Here is a 21,407-nt window from a genome sequence, read left to right on the forward strand (position 1 = left end):
CACATACATGCACACTAGTGAACACACACACGAGGGGGCAGTGAGTACACTTGCCAGGAGCAGTGGGCAGCCCTATCCACAGCGCCCAGGGAGCAGTTGGGGGTTATAGATATGTAATTATGTACAAAGATATACACTACCGTTCAAAGGTTATGTGTACAATGTAGAGTTAAATATTATAAAGTAGGTATCAAAGGACTTTTTTAGATTTTGTTCAGTGTTTTAAGTTGAGAGCAAGAAGAAGCTATTAAATGGTGAATAATATACTGGACTCACCTCAACACACAGCTTGGGCTCTGGGTCCAATCTCCTTGAGAGGGGCTGGACTTTTTTCTTTTCTGGAGTTGCCCATGGTGAGAGGCGGCGGGCAGGTGTGGGCTTTCTCATAGCCCCTCGACTCGGCGCCTGTATGTTGGGGTTTTCCCCGGTGGACGAGAGGGTAGCTTCCCTACGCCTTCGGGTTGGGGAACGGGTCCTGACTGTTGTCTGTGCTTATGCACCGAACAGCAGTTCAGAATACCCAGCCTTCATAGAGTCCTTGGAAGGGGTGCTTGAAAGTGCTCCTCCTGGAGACTCGATTGTCCTACTGGGGGACTTCAACGCTCACGTGGGCAATGACAGTAAGACCTGGAGGGGTGTGATTGGGAGGAATGGCCTCTCTGATCTGAACCCGAGTGGTGTTCAGTTTTTGGACTTCTGTGCAAACCACAGTTTGTCCATAACGAACACCATGTTTGAACACAAGGATGTCCATAAGTGCACATGGCACCAGGACACCCTAGGCCGCAGTTCAATGATTGACTTTGTAGTCGTGTCAGTGGACTTGCGGCCATGTGTACTGGACACTCGGGTAAAGAGAGGAGCTGAGCTGTCAACTGATCACCACCTGGTGGTGAGTTGGATCAGGTGGTGGGGGAAGATGCCAGTCAGACCAGGCAAACCCAAACGTATAGTGAGGGTTTGCTGGGAACGTCTGGCAGAAGAACCTGTCAGATTGATCTTCAACTCACACCTCCGTCAGAACTTTGACCAGATATTGGGGGAGGTGGGGGACATTGACTCAGAATGGGCCATGTTCCGCTCCTCCATTGTTGAAGCGGCTGACTGTAGCTGTGGTCGCAAGGTAGTTGGTGCCTGTCGGGGCGGTAATCCTCGAACCCGGTGGTGGACACCCCAGGTGAGAGATGCCGTCAAGCTGAAGAAGGAGTCCTACCGGACATGGTTGGCCTGTAGGACACCAGAGGCAGCTGGCAGGTATCGACAGGCCAAGCGATCTGCGGCTTCAGTCGTTGCCAAGGCAAAAACCCGGGTGTGGGAAGAGTTCGGTGAGGCCTTGGAAAGTGACTTTAAGTCGGCTCCGAAAAGATTCTGGCAAACCGTCAGGCGACTCAGAAGGGGAAAGCAGTGTGCCACTAGCAATGTATATAGTGGAGATGGTGTGCTGCTGACTTCGACTGAAGACGTCATTGGGCGGTGGAAGGAATACTTTGAGGACCTTCTCAATCCCACCAACATGTTCTCCAGTGAGGAGGCAGAGTCTGGGGACACGGGAATAGGCTTGTCCATTACTGAGGCCGAAGTCGCTAAGGTAGTTAAAAAGCTCCTTGGCGGCAGGGCTGCAGGGGTGGATGAGATCCGTCCCGAGTTCCTCAAGGCTCTGGATGTTGTGGGGCTGTCTTGGCTGACACGCCTTTTCAACATTGCATGGACATCGGGGGTGGTGCCACTTGATTGGCAGACTGGGGTGGTGGTGCCCTCCGGGGGACCGGAGGGTGTGTTCCAACTACAGGGGAATCACACTCCTCAGCCTCCCTGGTAAGGTCTATGCAAGGGTACTGGAGAAGAGAGTCCGGCTTATAGTCGAACCTCGGATTCAGGAGGAGCAGTGCGGGTTCCGCCCTGGTCGTGGAACACTGGACCAACTCTTTACCCTCTCCAGGATTCTCGAGGGTTCATGGGAGTTTGCTCAACCAGTCCACATGTGCTTTGTGGATTTGGAGAAGGCATTCGACTGTGTTCCCCGGGGTATTCTGTGGGAGGTGCTTCGGGAGTACGGGGTACATGGCTCTTTGCTACGAGCCATTCAGGCCCTGTACAAACAAAGCAGGAGCTTGGTTCGCATGGCCGGCAGTAAGTCAGACTTTTTCCCAGTGAGAGTTGGACTCCGTCAGGGCTGCCCTATGTCACCGATTCTATTCATAATTTTTATGGATAGAATTTCTAGGCGCAGTCAGGGCATGGAGGGTGTCCGGTTTGGTGACCTCAGGGTCACATCGCTGCTGTTTGCAGATGATGTGGTCCTATTGGGGACATCAGGCCGTGAACTTCAGCTTGCACTGGATCGGTTTGCAGCCGAGTGTGAAGCGGCCGGGATGAGGATCAGTACCTCCAAATCCGAGGCCATGGTTCTCACGCGGGAAAGGGTGGAGAGCCCTCTCTGGGTCGGGGATGAGCTCTTGCCTCAAGTGGAGGAGTTTAAGTATCTTGGGGTCTTGTTCACGAGTGATGGTACAAGGGAGCGGGAGATTGACAGGCGGATTGGTGCTGGGTCAGCAGTGATGCGGGCTCTTTACCGGTCTGTTGTGGTAAAGAAAGAGCTGAGCCATAAGGCAAGGCTCTCGATTTACTGGTCGATCTATGTTCCCACCCTCACCTATGGTCATGAGCTTTGGGTAATGACCGAAAGAACGAGATCGCGAATACAAGCGGCTGAAATGAGTTTCCTCCGCAGGGTGGCTGGACTCTCCCTTAGAGATAGGGTGAGAAGTTCGGTCATCCGGGAGGGACTCGGAGTAGAGCCGCTGCTTCTTCACGTCGAGAGGAGCCAGTTGAGGTGGTTCGGGCATCTTGTTAGGATGCCTCCTGGACGCCTCCCTTGGGAGGTGTCACAGGCAAGTCCACCGGGGAGGAGACCCCGGGGAAGACCCAGGACACGCTGGCGTGACTATATCGCCCAGCTGGCCTGGGAGCGCCTCGGAATCCCTCCCAGGGAGCTAGTGGAAGTGGCTGGGGAAAGGGAGGTCTGGGCTTCATTGCTCAGGATGCTGCCCCCGCGACCCGAACCCCGGAGAAGCGGAAGATGATGGATGGATGGATGGAATATACTGGAATTATTTACTTACGATTTTTGTTAAGATAAGATAATCAGTTATCAGGTTACTGGCCTTATGATTTAATCATATTTACTACATTCTGGAAATTATTTTTAAAATTATAATTTAATTTGCTTTCTCTGTCATTTTCAAATCATATATTGAATTGTATGCAAAAGTTGGGTACTCCTGGCCAAAGCGCAGATGCAGTTGATTATTTATGTCTAAAAAAAGTAAAAACAACCCAAAACCTGTGCAGTAAACTATGTGAAAGTAACATTCAGCTGCAAACATTAATGCTACTGTAATTTTGATATAACAGTTACTTTACACTTAAAAAGTAGGAAAAAATTATTAATACTTATAGAATGTGCAAAAATTTGGACACTGTACTAAGTCCCTACTCTACTTTACTCTACTTAGTAATACCCCTTTGGCGGATGTTACAGCTCGCAAAAGCTTCTTATAAACAGGTAGGAATTTTTCTATTTTAGTAATTCTCATCCACAGTTCTTTATTTTTCTAGTTCTTGCATCGCATGTTAAAGATTAAGAGACCCTTATTAGTCCTACAATGGGGAAATTTCACCTCAGCATTTAACCCATACGTGAAGTGAAACACCACATACACTCTAGTGAGCACTAGCCCTATACGCAGCGCCCAGGGAGCAATTGGAAGTTAGGTGTCTTGCTCAAGGACACCTCAGTTGGTTATGTACTGTCGGCTCAGGGGATCAAAATGGTGACCTTCCGGTCACAAAGCTGGTTTCCTAACCTCCAGCCCACAATAGCCCCCATGTGAGCTGATCACCTGTGCTGTTAATGCAAGGTGTAAACAGGCCCATCTTTGGCGATTGTGACCTAAGACCTCCATTTTTGCTTCATCAGTTGGCGCCACTTCTTTCCAAAAATCCCTCCGGCTTATCCAGATGTTGATGTTTCATAGCTTTGCCATGCAGATCATGTTTGTGGAAGCAACAGCATGCAGGAGAACTGTGAACCACCACTCCTGTGTCAGCTAAACCTTCCAGCAGGTCTTTGACTCCCACAGTTCCTCTAAACTGCCATTTTTTAAATGACATTGACAGCAGAAAATGTGACACTTTGATATCTTTTTACAGCCGTCTTTTGCTTTGCAGACATCAATTAGCTTAATATTCAGATCCTTAGCCAGATGCTTTGAGGAGCTCATGGTTGCTGAATGTTAGCACAAGGTTTAATAAGTCATAGAGTTGTTATTAGCTGCAATTCCTAATGACAGTTCTTAACCTGCCTAACGAGTCCTGACAACTCAACCTGCCTAACGAGTCCTGACAACTCAATTATGGTTTAAATATTGAGACTTTACTACTGTTTGTCTGAATATTTGGCACATGTCACAATTACTATTTGAGCAGGAACACGTTCAGAAAGCAGTGTTCCTAGTTTACTATTATAAATACATTATATATATATATATATATATAAATGAATATATGTATACATTTATCTGTAAGAAAACAGTGTTTATATTATTGAATAGACTGATTCCAAACTTTTAAATGATGCTGTATAACCTTTAAAAAGCCTAAAAAAGTTAAAGCAAATACCCCAGGCCTTCAATGGACTACAGAGTAACAGCACAGCCGGTTTGGAGCCTGGCCACTTCCTATTTCCCCCGTTATACCGAAAACAGGACAGCAGAGGGCGCCCGCGAGCAAATCCTCAGTGAATGGGTGTAAATGGAGCTCCCATTGGAAGTGGACAGGCCCCTCATTAACCGGCTCTGACGTCCACCCGACAAAAAACAGGCCTTCTGAACAGCAGAGGGCGCCCGCGAGCGCGTCCTCAATGAATGGGAGTGAATGGAGCTCAACGGCTAAAATCGAACAGTTAAAATAGCTTCTAATCACATGCCCAGAACTTTCCTTTAACTTTAGACAGTAGAATGATATATTTCACTAAATAAAACAAAGAAAACAAACATATATATTTCCTTTTTTCTACAGCAAACGGGTTTTGGGCAACAGGAGGCGGGCTTTACTGCTAGTGTGTGATGATGGGCAAGCGGAGCAGCTCATTGGCTGTTCGCGCTCACTGACGTCATGGACGAAGATGAGGTGCCGTTTTAAACCTCCTATATCTCGAGTTTAAAAGCTCTTAAAAATATATGAAAGTGGTGCTAAAATGTTTTAAGCTGTTCGGGAAATGACCGCATTCTTTTACATTAAAAATGTTTAAGCATTTATAAACTATGATTTTGCTCAAACGCTCCATATCGACCCATTCCTCCTCCTCCCTACAAGTTCTCTGGAATAGTCCGCCTGTCCACCACAAGGGGGCGCCGCGTCGCCACAGATACCATAGAAACCCAGTTCAAACCTTCTTCATGCATGTTTGACTCACGGAGGGCTAACAGCGCTGATGTATCACTATGGAGACCCCTAGTCTGTTCTCTCCTCCTCTCTACATGCAGAGACACCAGTTTGTGGTGGAGTTTGTTAAGTCGTGCGACCCCCGAAAGGTAGAGCACCGACACTGACACGCGCCGGGGTCTCGCTGGTGTTGCCGCGCTGCTTTGGTGAAGTAGGTTAGATGACAGAGCACGTCGTTAAGGTGGTCTGCCTCTGTCCCCAACAGGTGATGGACCTGGGCTGCGCTGACTGCAGCCTCCTGAGAAAGCTTAAGTTTCATCGACACGGCATTGAAGTTCTGGTGGGAGTCGACATCGACTGCGCCGCCATCAGGCAGAGAGCGTCAGTGTTTTCTCATGATTTTTCTAAATTTCTGTCACTGACTTGTGGGTCACTACGGAGCTCCGCTGATCACATCCTGTATAAATAAAAATAATGCATGGCCACGACTTAGTAAGGCGTGGGAATGAGATCACGGCGTACTAAGTCGTGGCCACGCATTAGGATCTCGTTCCCACGCTTTACTAAGTCGTGGCCACGCATTATTCTTTATTTATCCGTATGGGTCGTTCCACAGAAACGTCCACTTTTCTGTCTCTCCATAGGAGTCACTGGTGTTTCTGAACTTGATCATCATCGGTGTTCCACATAATAAAGGAAACACCAGAGACATTTTTAATGAACGATGCATTTTACAAAATAACTGCTACAGAACATCAAACCACGTGTTGTCCATCATAAAACATCCACTAAAATATGGAATTTAATGCATTTATATTCTGTTTTTCCACAACTAGCTCAGAATAAAGTCGGTCACACCAGTGACTTCAGCTAAAAGCTTCATATGAAATGAGAAAATCTGTGAGAACTGAAAGACTCAGTGGACTCACCATGAGCTTTTCTTCATAGATCCTCAGAAAACAGGTCAAAGGAGGTCGAGTGACGTCATCAGTGTGACTTTTCTTTCAAAATAAGAGATTTTTTCTTATGCAGTGACACCAGTGACACGACTCCTTTCATTACATATTTTATAATATTTATTTGTTTTCTTTATGTCATTTACTTCGTATATTTCATAGTCATGTATAGATTATTGCAGAAAAACGTCTTATACTGCAATTTATGGCCTCAGACTTCACACATGACTGTGGGGACGAGCTCTTCTGTGGTGCTTGGAGTTCTATATGATTGACTTAAAAACCAGTGTTGCTAAATTGAGGCTCAAGAAGGTGGAATTGTTAAAATAACACTGTTTTGATTTAAAATATAAATAGCCTGTAACCCTGACATGTATTTGTAATATATCTGTAAACGCTAGGGGCACAAAAATAGACGTGTCCATAGAATGACCCATGTCAACAGTCATTCAGAGGGGTTAGATCTGAAATGGTTCATTGTAGAGAACCATTGAACTAGAGATACAAATATTTCCCTTTTATTTACTACTGTATTAAAACAGATGGTCCTTCAAGGGTTCAGTACTAAAGGGAATGGTTTTGGAAACCAAACCTCCATGTGTTGTGACATCACAACCACAACTTACTGGCAGTTTGATACAGTACGTTCAGGGGTCGAGCCTAAAAAGGTGGATGTTCTGGTTTTCTTGGCCAAAAAAAAAAAAAAATCAGGTCTGAATCTCAATTTAAAAGAAAATCGCAATTTAAATTGCTTTCACAATATTAGTCTGAAAAATCGCAATTAGATACTTTGCACAAATCGTTCAGCCCTAGTAGACTCTATGCAGTCATCAGTGATGGTAGCAATGAGGTGGTGTTACTGTTTCTTAGGCATGCACTGGCCCCGCTCTCGAGTGACTACCTACAGCCAAGTCCCAGGCCTTTGACCATTGAGCTCTACCAAGGGTCCGTCACAGAAAGAGAGCCATACACCAGGGGCTTTGACCTTGTGACATGCATTGAATTGTGAGTGCACTGGGGCTTCCTTTGCTAACATACAGAAGAAGCCTACTGTGTGGTAGTCTAAATCACCTGGTCTCTCTTTTTTTTCAAGAATCGAGCACCTTGAGCTTTGGGAAGTGGAGCGTTTTTCGGATGTTGTGTTTGGATATATGACCCCCTGCGCTGTGATCATAAGCACACCGAATGCAGAGTTCAACCCACTGCTCCCAGACTTAAAGGGCTTCAGACATAACGACCACAAGTTTGAATGGACCAGAACTGAGTTTCAGACTTGGTGAGCTTTTGTTTTCAAATTTACCTTTGATTTTATTACGTTTTTGAAGCCAGCATTCATTCTTTTGAATAGCAGGTCTGATTGCAGTTCTCTCGGTTGCCCAGGGCTCTTGGAGTGTGTAGGCAATATGGCTACTCAGCGGACTTCACTGGAGTAGGCGAGGCTCCAGATCCGGACAGAGGGGTCGGATTCTGTTCCCAGATTGGTGTGTTCCGAAGACATGCTGATGTGTCAAATGCACCAATGAACAATACACTGCAGGAGCCTACAGTGTATAGACTGGTAAAGTGGCTTTTATATGTTAAATCTTACTGGCCAGCTTGTCCTAATGTTGTACTGGGTGATTAAAAAAGTGCCATATTTTTTCAACCGTGAGGCGCCGAGGAACCAATCAAAATCCAATTGTAAGAGGGGGTCACAGAGTTTCTGACTGACTCCCTTCAGTCTGAGAGGAGATGAGACCCCTGAGCAGAAAGCATTTTGTGTTCTCCACTTCAATAAGAGTGAATCCGTCATTACTGTGCAGCGTGATTTGCGTGATCATGGGCAGTGAAGCTCCAACAGCTCAGAGCGTTCGTCGTTGGTTCCACAGCACTGGATGATCTCCGAAATCACACTGAAAGAGTGCAGCGACGCCTGACACGCTCAATCCAGTATAGTCCGTACAGCTGGAGGAGGTTCAGACTGAGACCTTGTACAATTACATAATAAACTTTATGCTCATTTAAACCATTTACAGTTCACTGCATTGATCTGTAACGATTTACAGGTGAAATTAATCATTTTGAAATCGGATGAATCTTTTTGAACCACCCTGTATTATAATTCTATTACCCATAGCAGCCACTGTCACCCTCTGCTCACTCATTTAGGGACCTGGATTTCTGTAAAGCTGCTTTGTGATTGTACCTGTTGTGAAACATGCCATACAGCAGAACCAGAGCTATATAAGCAGACCTGTTCAGTAACAGATAATGTTTAAATTTCCCTAATTTATTTTCCTATTATTAGTCACTTTATTAGACATACCTACCTTGTTGGTACACCTAGTATGTGTACAGACACAAGAGCTCATCCTTTTCCCTGCAAAGTCTGTGTTGGTCATCCTCTAGCACCTCATCAGTGGTCAGTAGTGACCACAGAACCACTATCACCTATATGTATTTTGGTTGATGGAGTATGATCTACTCAGCAGTGATACTGAGGCAGGTAAAATCACAGCAATGCTGCTGTACTGTGATACCAGCACAAAATGCACTGACATGCCATCAGTACTGAGTTGGGCATGGTCAACCACCCAAATCACGTGTTCGGTGGAGTCCCTTACTACTAACGGATGGGGTAAAGAGAGGTAGATGAATTATCAGTCAGTAATTGTGAACCTTCCAAGTGTGTCTATATGGCAAATGTTTCTGATGAAATCACCAAGGACTGTAGGTACGAGGTAGCTCAGTGTGTTTCTCCAACATTCCTCCTTCTTAGCTGTACAAGGTGGTTTACCCAAGCCTGTGTGACAACAACATCTTCCAGAGGATTCTGGTTAGTGAAGTCCTCTACATGGCAGAGAGCCTGAAAAGGCAGTGGCTGGTGGACAAACAAGGCAAACAGACCGACTTCACCTCACGCGTCCACGGTTTACCATCAGGTGAGGTAAGGCAGGTGGGAGAGGAGGAGGATGGTGTGGTGGAGGGCCTGGTAGTGTACAGGCATGGGAGCTGGGTGTGTGTGCCTCTGCAGTGTGTGTGGGCCAGCCCCAGAGTCCAGGCTTTATGTGGGGACATCCAGCATCTCCAACAGGCTCTACTAGACGACTCACGTGTGGAGCTGAACGCTGAGAGGAATGCCATAATGCTACCTGATGAGAATGAAGTGGAGGAGGAAGACGAAGTGGAAAAAGATGAATGTGAGGAGGGGGAGTCCGCATTGAGGCCCATGAAAGACGGTGCAGAAGAGGACTGGGAGACTGAACTTGGTTGAAGTGTTTTCTGAGGGACAGCAGTAACAGTGTAGTGTTTAAATTTTACATTTAAGATCTGCAGCTCAGCAAAATCTTGTCTTAAGCTGTTTTTCCCAGCACTTTTAGCACGTTGCCCTGTGACTAAATACATATTTTCTGTTGCAAAAATATTTTCTGTGGTCAGATTTATTAGTCTGATACTCCCTTGTATTGTTGATATACATCTAGGGGCCACTTTCTTAGAAATGCTGACCTTGTAAGTTTTTACCTACACCGGGGTCAACAACCCCGCCTTAGGAGCCACATTTTGTCCATTTTACCACCTTGGCTGTAAATATGTGTCAGTATGTGATGTCCCAGTGAGGGCTAAAAAAATATAATAGAAACGGAAACACAGACTTACTCTGCTCTGCTTTAAGCTTTAGCTCAGTTATAGCTGCTTTTCTCACATCTCCAGCAGGAAACTTGTCCACAAAAATAGAACAGTTTTTGTAAAATGTCTCTCAACGTTCAACTTTTCACAAGTCGTCTTGTTCAGTTTGTCCCATTCCACCTTAAACAGTGCTGGAGGTACCAGGATGTAACTGCTGCACCATTTAAGGTAGAACGAGCGAATATGAACGAGAATCTGTCTTCAGCTTTGCGACGTTTTAATGTTTGACAGTTTCTCGTTGCAGATTAAACATATTAGGAAACCAGCTGGAGTGATTAAAAATGCATATAAGTCCATTAGTCTCCAAATTATCGAAGTTCATCTTAAATCTCTCTCATTGCCGTTTCGTTAGCTACTAGCTGGGCAAGATTGTTGTCTGCATTGCGATGGTGACCAGCAGTCTGTGCTGATCTTCAGGGTTAAAGGGTGAATTAGCAGTTCTACATTAACTCCAGCGTTTAAGACCATTTATTGTTAAACTGTGTTGAGTGAGTTGTGTAGAGCCACAACACAGCTGCATGAGGCTGAACCCTGACCTACACTCTGAAGCCCATCTAACGCACAATTTCTATTGTCCATCGTGTAGCCTTTCCTCAGTGGTCACTTTGATCACAGTGCCTCTTTTGGCTGGATAGTTTGGGGTGGCTCCTGCAATGACAAGTGAGTGTGATTAAAAAGTGAATCTTGTATAGGTTTTGAAATGTACTGGGTTTATTAAACAGTGCGCGGTACACATAGTCAATATTATAATCAAACATTATGGCATGGAAGCCATCATTGGTCAAAAGTGGTAGAACACCAAAACATTGCAGGATAGTCAAAAGCACTGTTACGTCAGACACTCTACAGTACGAGGACCAAAAGCTTCACAGAAGAGATTAAAAAACACCATGTTGTTTGTTACAACATGAAGTACCAAGACTTACCGACTAATTGTGAACTATTGAAACATTAATGTATTGTTTTAGCTGTTTAATACTTGACATGAAATTCTGCAAAGTGGATATGAATCGCTTCCAGTTCGAGTTCTTCAAAGAATCGCTGATTCAATATACATTTACACCGATCAGGCATAACATTTGTTTTTTTGTTTCCTTTTTTGTTTTTGTCCATTTTACCAGCTCCACTTACTCTATAGGTGAACTTTGTAGTTCTACAGTTACAGACTGTAGTCCATCTGTTTCTCTGATACTTTGTTAGCCCACTTTTACCCTGTTCTTCAGTGGTCAGGACCCCCATGGACCAAGATTTGGGTGGTGGCTCATTCTCAGCACTGCAGTGACACTGACATGGTGGTGGTGTGTTACTGTGTGTTGCGCTGGTCTGAGTGGATCAGACACAGCAGTGCTGCTGGAGTTTTTAAACACCTCAGTGTCACTGCTGGACTGAGAACAGTCCACCAACCAAAATATCCAACCAACAGCGTCCTGTGACCACTGATGAAGGACTAGAGGATGACCAACACAAACTGTGCAGCAGCTGATGAGCTATTGTCTCTAATTTTACATCTACAAGGTGGACCGACAAGGTAGGAGTGTCTAATAGAGTGGACAGTGAGTGGACACAGTGTTTAAAAACTCCTGCAGCATCGCTGTCTGATCCACTCAGACCAGCACAACACACACTAATACAACACCACCACATCAGTGTTACTGCAGCGCTGAGAATGATCCACCACCCAAATAGTACCTGCTCTGAGGATCCATGGGGGCCCTGACCACTGAAGAACAGGGTAAAAGCGGGTAACAAAGTATCAGCGAAACAGATGGACTACAGTCTGTAACTGTAGAACTACAAAGTGCACCTATAGAGTAAGTGGAGCTGATAAAATGGGCAAGGAGGTGGTCATAATGTTATATCTGATTGGTGTATACTCCCTCAGCTTCTCTTAATGTTTGTGCAATTATAATGGCTAAAATAACAAACCTGAGATGATGATTCTCCATGATAACAAAACACCTACTGTGATATGTTTTGTACTAGTGTCGTGCCATTGATGGGAATCGGTCTGTTGAATCTGACAAGCTTCTGATATGATGGCACCTTACAGGCAACAGTTAAGACACTAAAGAGATAAAATGTCCAAGACCTACTCGTGCATTTGGTTGTTACATCTAGCTCTAGATGATAGGTCTTTAGTGCCAGTTCTAGATAAAGAGTTTAAATCTACTGAAAAGCTACTGAAAGATTATGCTGTGTGCGCAGACACCCGCTCAGTTTCAAAACACGTAAGAGGCAATTGAGATCACGTTATAAAACGTATGGCTTTTGTGAAGATACTCGCACATGAATAAAACCATGGAGAACATTGACATCAGCAGACGGGAAACACAGGTTTACTACAAAGACTTCAGGGACGCGCTTACCATAAAGAAATATAATGAAGAAAATATCATTTGTAGTGTTTTTTGTACGTCACTGCAGTAAATTCACTGTGTTCAACTAACTGTGTTTGCGTTTTGGTACAGAGAAGAAAAGAAGATGAAATTCGGTTTGAGGACTATAATTTCTGAAATGCTTATAAAACTATTCTGAACTTCTATGACAGCTGCAAGCATTACAGCAACTATAAATTAATTATTAGAAAGAACGATGGGTTTGCAGTCTTGACTCCTTTTCACATCCACTGTGGACCGATTCTGCCATAATACATGTGGAAGCTGTACTATAAAATCCCCGGAATTCCTTCATTACGTGGCAGAGTCATTGGTAATGGCAGTTTCTTTGCAGCTTGCCTGCATTTGGCCCTAAAGGAAAGCTGTACTGAATTTAAAACCAGCAAATGAACGAGCAGCTGTAGTTAAATGGGAATTCCACTAATTAAAATTTTCTGCATAACTCATTTATTGAGATGCAGACAAAGTCATTTAGAGTGGTTTGATGTGAGATTGTAGAGAAACGTACTGACTCTTTACAGTGGTGGTGATAAGAACTACGGTACACAATGTCTACAAAACAAATATGGCCATTTTCTTTGCTATCCAAAACAAACAGCGAACCTACATGTGGAGTGTTAATCTTAAAATAGTGCGAAATCTGAAAAAAATGTTTTCTTTGGGTACTATTTTGCCCTAGAACAGGGGTGTCAAACTCAACCAGTAAAAAGGCCCCAGATAAAAATCTCATTCCATATAGAACCATGAACACTCAGACCCATTTGTGCATCCATAAAAAGGTCTCTGTCTGGTGAAATGGTTCTTTAGATTGGAGAATGTGTTGTATGTGGTTCTGTATAGCATCAAAAGGGTTCTGGTACTGTTCCTTTGTTGCTTGTTGATGTCAAGCTTCGAACAACAGAAGAGCATTTTGGTCCAATAGAGAACTCTTTTCAAAAAGGTTCTATATAGAACCATATAAAACACACTCTAGATCAATCTGAAGATCTATTTTGACATGCAAAGAACCATTTGAGCATGCAGAAAACTTTGAGTGTTCATGGTTTTACATGGAACCTCTGTCTATACTAAAGATCCCTTGAAGATCCTTCTTTATTAAGTGTGTACATCAGCAAAAATCTTGTTTTAAGAGGGGAAACGGAGCCTAATAAGAGTTTGGGAAATGTCAGTAGGTGAGTTAGACCAATCAGAGGCAACCAAACCTCCATGTGTTGTGGCATCACAACCACAACTTACTGGCAGACTGACACAGTATGTTCAGGGGTCGAGATGATAGGTCTTTAGTTCTAGATAAAGAGTTTAAATCTACTGAAAAGCTACTGAAAGACACAGTATGTTCAGGGGTCGAGCCTTAAGACAAAAAAGGTGGATGTTCTGGTGTTCCTGGCCAAAAAAAATAAAATATTGCATTCGCAATATTAGTCAGAATAATCGCAATTCGATGTTTTCCACAAATCATTCAGCCCCATGTCTCACACATGGGCCCTAAAACAACCTGTGTGTGCCTCTTCACCATTAACAGTTTTTAATATATGTTTTAAGCCAAAAGCATTTGTCAAAACTACCGCAAAACAATGTCTCCGACATCAGCCAATGTTTTTGTAAGGTAGAGGTATTAATCTTCAGATTATGGTTACTATCACCACCAATGAGGGAACTACTGACTCTAAAACAGAGGATGTCATATCAAACCATTCTGAATGGACTGGTTTTCATCTCTGTGATTGCGTTATGCAGAACTGTAGACAGCTGGTAGAATTCCCCTATAAGAAGCGCTGCTATTGGGATATTTCAAATTCTACAATGGAATTTGAGCCCCAAACCATGTAAATCACTCAAGACCAAATTAACAGTTCAAAGCCTATAAGATCAGCACTGTTGCGGTTGACTGATGGTCAGATATGACAGAAAAGATTGTACTGGCACTGACAGCCACTCCTGAAACTGCTCTGCTCCTTAGCTTTATTTTTTCCTTATGTGAAGGTGACGCACTCACATAGACAGAGTGAGGGGGCTAATTCTCTCCCTTAAAGGTGAACTTTCCTCCCTGGTCTCAGCTTCCATCCCAAAGGTGTGGAACAAAAGAAGAGTCTGTTCGATCTCCTCTCAGAGAGTAATGAGATCAGCAAACACACCGCAACAGTGAGGTCACCTTCTGTAAAGAACACTGCAGCACTGTATCTGCAGTGCACACACACACACATACTGAGATAAGTGGTGGAGATGCACAAAACATATAAATACTCCCAAATATAAATGATAAAGGGGAGAACCCCCCACAGAGCAGCTGCTGAACATATAAGATTCAAAGACAGATTCACCGTCTACACACACATAAAAAAAAAGAAGCATAAAACAAAACCTAGAACCAAGCAAAACATTGATAGGAATCTGATTCCTGTTCCATTCAGTAAGTACAGTTTTCCTCCAGGGAGTGTTGGGATCTGAAACTTAACCTCACAAGTTTCCACAGTCATATATCAACAAGCCCAGGCTCCAAAGATGTGCATGCCTCCACATAGCCAGCGAAGGGTGTTGTTCTCTTAAAATCCCCAGTCGCTGGCAAATAGTGAGGCTGGGTGGGTGAAACACACTGCCAGAAGGATGAGAGGTTGGAGAGCCTGTGTGTACCTCCCTCCTGTACTTTGGTTTGTTCTGCCTCTCTGCTTGGCAGCTTCCAGCTCTAGCGCTTGATCACCACCTGTTCGTAGGCACCAGCACCAACCCTGCGGCAAAAAATAAGAAAGAAAATCTAGGCCTAAGGCTAAGTCTTTATGGAAAGTCTCAGAGCAGGGCTGATGTAGGGTGAGATGACCCCCAGTACTAAATACTGATTAATTGTGCTGAACTGTAAAATCTGATCCAGAAATAATACCAGCCGTAAGAGGAATTTTGCCACAGCATATCTGAGAAGACTGCTGACCAAGTGGCCTATCAATATCACAGCGTTTTTCAGGTCAGAATGAAATCTGCTTCAGTAAACACTCATATGTATTTTTTTGATTAAGCCTTTGTCAGAGAAGATGTAAACAAATTTACAGACATAAAAAGATTGTTCAAATTAAAGTGTGACCGTTTAGTTAGGGGGCATTTTTATCATATACTTCACATTAACAGTTCTCTGATGACACTGCTGAACACTCCTATCTATCACTGTGCGCCATGAGCTGCACTCTGCCTTACAGCAATGTACCTGGCAGGTAGATGATGGCTGCCAAATGCTGTGCTTCCTCCAGGACCCACAAACAAGCGAAGACCCTCTTCTGTAACACAGTATAAAACACCGGTGTCAGTTTCTCTTAGCTCAAAAGAGGGACCTTAAAAATCAACTGCCTGTGACGGAATAAAACAAGGACATCTCAGGCTGTAAGCAGAAGCATAAGGTTGGTCAGAAAATGGGGTTGCCATGGTTACCTTCAGCGCTGGAGTCAAGCAGACTGTGGGTGAAGTCTTGGCTCTGCAGGATCTTCTCCACTACATCGTCAGCATCCACCCGTGTGGCATCCACTCGCTTTAGCTGAGACTCCATCGAATCCTGCTTCACCGGATACCTGCAGGGGAGGAACAGCATCAACCTTGCATCAAACAGCCGAAATTTGGACTAAAGCCATGTAAGGTGCAATGTATGGATTAGGTAAAGCATAGTCTTCATCAGGTTTCATTGCCTTTCAGCTGTATAAACAGAAAATAACACGTGGACTTATTCACGTTTTTTTTCCAGACAGGTTAAATCTTGAATGAATTTACACGATAAGCAAGGAAAGTACTTTTAAGTCACGAATAGGCCAGCATAGGGCTTCTGACCCAGTACTGAAGAACCTTTCTACTGCATTTTATTCAGTGTAGCACACCAGATTCAGCTCATAATGGATTTTATAATTACCTAAAGAGTTGAATCAGCTGTGTTTTAAGGAAGGAAAAACAGTGCAAGAGGTTAGCAGGCCTGAAATTAAGAACCTCTGATCTAAAGCCATACTACTAACCTGCTGGAGGCTCGATCAGGTGTGGCGGGGTGTTCGGGTAGAGCGGCACAGGCTCCCGAGGCAGCAACAGGGGGCGCTGTGGTACTGTGGTTCTCCTCACTGGGCTCAGGGATGCTGCCGATGCCTGTAGAGGCACTGCCCACTGAGGTGTTCCTCCTGTGGGTGAATTCTGATAGGCTGGAGGAGCGTGAGTGGCTGGTGCTGTAGCCTGAATGCAGAGGGGACAAACGTCACATGAAAGATTACATAACAGACACACAAATAAATGCAAATCAAGCTTTTCATCCACAAATACAACAAATACCTACAACACAACAGTAATAACTGAAGGTATATTCATTTGAAACAAGGGAACAGAACAGCTCTGTATCATCACATTTGCACACACTTGTGCAAAGAATTATGGAAGAGCCATGAAAAAGTCAATCTGCGTTCACATCTGAAGGGCATAAAATCAGAGTAGTGAGCATATCAGGGTGAACTCCACATAAAATTTGATTAAACTTTTCAAAAGGAGCCTGTTAGCTGTGCCTTTCATACAGAGAACAGAAACACCCACCGTAATGATATTTACTGATCAAGTGCATTTGATTTTACTAACAGCTATATGGAAAAGTATGTGGACACTTGACCATCACACCTATTCCAGAACCATGTGTATTAACACATAGGTGCCCCTCCACTCTTTTAGGAAGGCTTTCCACAAGATTTTGGAGTGTGTCTGGAAATATGCCGATTAAGCATAACATTATGACCGCCTCCTTGTTTCTATGCTCACTGTCCATTTTATCAGCTCCACTTACTGTATAGGAGCACTTTGTAGTTCTACAGTTACAGACTGTAGTCCATCTGTTTCTCTGATACTTTGTTAGGCCCCTTTTACCCTGTTCTTCAGTGGTCAGGACCCCTATGGACCTCACAGAGCAGGTACTATTTGGGTGGTGGATCATTCTCAGCACAGCACTGACATGGTGGTGGAGTGTTTGTGTGTTGTGCTGGTGCGAGTGGATCAGACACAGCAATGCTGGTGGAGTTTTTAAACACTGTGTCCACTCACTGTCCACTGTATTAGACACTCCTACCTTGTCAGCCCACTTTGTAGATGTAAAGTCAGAGATGATAGCTCATCTGCTGCTGCATAGTTTGTGTTGGTCATGAAAACAGAGGATATGCGATTTTTAAGCACTTCATGCTCCAGCACTCGGCAGCCGTACCCTGTGAGTTTGCGTGGTCTACTGATTCATGGCTGAGCAGTTGCTTCCATTTCACAGTTATAGCACTTACAGTTGACAGGGGCAGATCTAGCATGGCAGAAATTGGCATGTTTTGACAGTGTCACGTTTAAAGTCACAGAACTCTTCAATACAACCAATTCTATTGCCAATGTTTGTCTATGGAGATCGCATGGCTATGTGCACAATTTTTTATATGCCAGCAATGAGTATGGCTGAAACATTTAAACTCTCGAGGGGTGTCCACATACTTTTGGCCATATAACATACATCTATTTCATCTTAAACGTTTTCCTTAAGTTATGATAAGTGAGCAATCCAGGCGTATTTGTAGCTAAAGGCTTTCCAGAATATCCATCATTCAAAAGCGGAGAACTAGTCAACACCCACTTGCTTATGTTGCCCATGTCTGCGTCAAACAAGAGGAGCTGATGGTGAAGGCTCTACTGTATGTGCACTTAGAGAAGGAGGAAAAGCCTTCTACACACCCACTCACATCACGTGTATCTCTGAATGGAAGCATGTGGTGCTACTGGCTCTCTTCTCTCTCAAATCTGTCTCTTTTCAAAAGATTTAATCAAACTTAATGCTTTCAAATGAGCCTTACACGCACTTCGGGGGGTTATTTGAGGAAGGAGACAGTTCTAATGCCTCCCCGCCTTTCATAATCATCTAAGACTAATGTGAGAAATACATCCAATCTAATCTGAAAGCATCAAACGACGACTGAGTGCTGTCTCTCCCCAGTAAGTATCCAAGGAAGCTCTGTTATCGAATCAGCTTTGTAATCGGGGGACATTTGATCTGGTCTCTAGACTGCTGTCTAAGTGCCTGAAATTTCAGATAGGGAGGGATTAGCGATGAGGATTGGGGGGGGCATAAGTACAGATGAGCACAGACACACGCACACAAACTCACAATAACACACAGAGGCATTATAATATGTACATGCAGCAGTCATCAGTTTTAATGAGGTTAGAAGAAGAGGAAGGATAAACTCCAACATGCATTCAAAATCAAGCTGTAAAATCATCTCAACCCCACCACACTGTCTGACATTGGAAAGGAGGACAGAAAGTCAAAGGAAAGCCTACCTGATACTTTGGACTGCTGACTAGCATAGCTAGAGGTCCGAGAGTGACAACACACTCCCAGCTCCTCCGGCAGAGAGCCACACTTGCCCGGCGTTTCTGTGGACACAGGGGGTTCCAATCAGACACACACACTTGACCCTAGTTCAGACATATTAGTGTAGCTGTGGTGACGCTCATCAGGCTTGGTCTCCTCCTCTTAATGAAAATCCACTTCATAGGTTCACTCGTGTCAATGAGAAAGCTGATGATCCCCATTAGACTGATCTATTACGGGTCACGGAAGACTGAAACATTAACCAAGGCTGTCATCCCACAAAGCAGAGTGCAAACACATTTCCCACTAAACTGCATCGTTACTTGGTTAATTAAAATGTTTTTGGATAAACTAGGCCACAAACAGAGCTCCACAGCATAGTTAGCGTCTGAAATGTATGCTGTGGTTTGTAATGCAGCATTTATTTCAGATACCGGTCAAGAAAAGAAGAGTGACCTGATCTACTTTTGTATTTTCATGTCTGTAATGAGAGAAAATGACTTGCTACCATTACAGCATGTTTCAACTTCCATCATGTCAAAACTACTGTTATAATGACCAATTTTGGCAGCTGATATATCATTCGTTGATGAAAGGTAAATGTAATTATCATTATCACTCACCCGATTTCTTCTATTTTTGCCAATTTGTCACATTTAAATGCTTCAGATCATACAATAAATTTTGATACAACATAAAGACAACACAAGTAAAAATAACCACTCCATTTATCACAGATAAAAATGTATTCAAAACCTGCATCACTTGTAAAAAAGCAACTGTCTCCCTAAACCTAGTAACTAGTTGTGCCAAACATTTGCAATAACTTGTGAGTTTGCGATGAGCGTTCAGTGTGGAGGAATTTTGGCCCAATCTTCTTTGCAGAACTGTACATGGCTACACTGGAGGGTTTTCAAGCAACTGAGATTTGAGGTTGCTCAAGGACACCTCAGTCACGTGCTGTCGGCTCTTTGGATCAAACCGGCGCCCCGCCGGTCACGAGGCCGGTTCCCTAACCATCACAATACCACCACCATGTTTCACTGTTGGTATGATGATCTTATGGTGTAATGCAGTGTTAGCTTCACGCAAGATGTCTTGGGACCCATGTTTTCCAAAAAGTTCAACCTTTGATTCATCAGTCCACAGAATATTATCCCAAATGTATTGGGAGTTATCTAGATGTAGTCTTTTAGTTTTAGTCTGTAGTTCTTTTTAGTCAGCAGTGATTTGTGCCATTTTTGCGCTGTGTTTTTCTTGTTGTGGAATCGTTTACATCAGCGGTCACTAATAGACGGACCGTGGTCCAAGTCCAGACACAGACGATGTCCTATGTGGATCTGGGCGTAAAACCGATACTATGGAGAATTGTTTAATTTCGAGGGGGTGGTCCTATTTTAACTGGCGTATCATTTCTAGTCATTAAAGTACTGGTTTGGCAGCTGGGAGACTCACAGACCAATCGGATGTGTTGTAAATATCACTGTGACGTTACTCAGATCCGTACATTACGATGAGCACTGAGACTCATGAGTGACGTACACACAGGGGACGGATGAGGTGAGAAACAGCAGTAAGAGAAGAAAGTGAGTCAGAGGGAAGTTATTTTACATGACATGCTGTAAAAAGAGAAAACTAACAATAAATGTTGTAGAAATATGACTGAATTGTACTTTATTTGATCTGATATTCAGTTGTCGATGACATAAGATGTTGATGTACCTACTAGGCTACTTCAGTAAACAATATATGGCACTGAGTCATGATGCAAGTTATGAATATTATGATGTTCCGGACCTTTGCTTGAGGAACTGGACCTTATTGAATTTTAATTAGTTTACGTTGACCTTAACAGAGGAAAGTGAGGCCTGCAGTTCTTTATATGTTGGTCTGGGTTCATTTGTGACCTCCTGGACCTCCTCATTTGTGACGTCATTGCACTCAAGTTTTGGTAGGCCGGCCACTCCTGGGAAAGTTCACCACCATTCCAAGTTTTCTCCATTTGTGGATAATGGCTCTCACTGTGGTCTGGAGTCCTAGAGCCTTTGCAGTGTCTTCATAACCCTTTCCAGATTGTAGATTTCAATGACTATGTTTCGCATCTGCATTTGAATCTTCTTAGAATCTCTGGCATTGTGTGCTGCTTCTTGAGACCTTCTAGCTGTTTCACATTGCCAGACAATAGGTTCTATTTAAGTGATGTTCAGATTCAACAGGTTTGACAGTAATCATCCTTGGATGTAGCTGTGGATGTGAAACTGAACCCAATAGTCAACTAAATTGGGTTAACTGGTTGATTTAGTAGCAAAATCACTGTAGGCAATCACTTTTTCACACAGGGCAAGGTAGCATTTTGAATTTACTTGGGTTATCTTTGTTTAATATTTAAAGTAGTTTGATAACCTGACATTCATGTGTGACAAATATGCAAAAATAGAAGAAATACTTTTTCACAACACTTTTACACTGACAAAAACAGCTCAAGAGAAAAGTTCCTCTGGAGGAATGGTAATACAATATTTAGACGGAAGGACAGAAAACAGACGGAGAGAGTGATGAATATATGGCACCTTTGTTTCACACAGCACTCTAACTTTCGCA

At 43.7% G+C, this 21,407-nt stretch overlaps 2 protein-coding genes across 5 annotated transcripts in view; one reads left to right on the plus strand and one right to left on the minus strand.

The window, feature by feature from the left end:
* Window positions 1-5,431: 5,431 nt before the first annotated feature.
* Window positions 5,432-9,804, plus strand: henmt1 (HEN methyltransferase 1). Of its 4 annotated transcripts, none has more exons than XM_017723727.2 (7): window positions 5,432-5,594; window positions 5,711-5,826; window positions 7,272-7,406; window positions 7,495-7,677; window positions 7,782-7,959; window positions 9,160-9,327; window positions 9,415-9,804. In XM_017723727.2, exons 1-7 carry the CDS (start codon window positions 5,505-5,507, stop codon window positions 9,652-9,654), a joined length of 1,110 nt encoding a protein of 369 aa, XP_017579216.1. In that variant the 5' UTR covers window positions 5,432-5,504; the 3' UTR covers window positions 9,655-9,804. The 4 variants fall into 4 exon arrangements, with proteins under 4 accessions (XP_017579216.1, XP_017579217.1, XP_017579219.1 ...); XM_017723728.2 differs by having other exon boundaries at window positions 9,475-9,804; XM_017723730.2 differs by having other exon boundaries at window positions 9,160-9,322.
* Window positions 9,805-12,554: 2,750 nt separating this feature from the next.
* fam102bb (family with sequence similarity 102 member Bb) overlaps window positions 12,555-21,407 on the minus strand; it is a 34,672-nt gene continuing 25,819 nt past the window's right edge. Inside the window, exons 7-11 of the mRNA XM_017723732.2 lie at window positions 18,773-18,868; window positions 16,447-16,654; window positions 15,878-16,014; window positions 15,657-15,726; window positions 12,555-15,189 (exon numbers count right to left, since the gene is read on the minus strand). Of these exons, the coding sequence (XP_017579221.1) occupies window positions 15,147-15,189; window positions 15,657-15,726; window positions 15,878-16,014; window positions 16,447-16,654; window positions 18,773-18,868 (554 nt within the window). The 3' untranslated portion in view covers window positions 12,555-15,146. The remainder of the gene's footprint in view (window positions 15,190-15,656; window positions 15,727-15,877; window positions 16,015-16,446; window positions 16,655-18,772; window positions 18,869-21,407) is intronic.

Source organism: Pygocentrus nattereri, chromosome 4 (genome assembly GCF_015220715.1).
Source record: "Pygocentrus nattereri isolate fPygNat1 chromosome 4, fPygNat1.pri, whole genome shotgun sequence".
Taxonomy (NCBI): domain Eukaryota; kingdom Metazoa; phylum Chordata; class Actinopteri; order Characiformes; family Serrasalmidae; genus Pygocentrus; species Pygocentrus nattereri.

Coding starts and splice junctions, on each gene's coding strand:
- henmt1 (XM_017723726.2), top strand. CDS start 5,505: ATGGAGACCCCTAGTCTGTTCTCTCCTCCTCTCTACATGCAGAGACAC. Junction 5,595..5,710: donor AGTCGTGCGACCCCCGAAAG/GTAGAGCACCGA, acceptor TGTCCCCAACAG/GTGATGGACCTGGGCTGCGC. Junction 5,827..7,271: donor GCCGCCATCAGGCAGAGAGC/GTCAGTGTTTTC, acceptor ACTGTTTCTTAG/GCATGCACTGGCCCCGCTCT.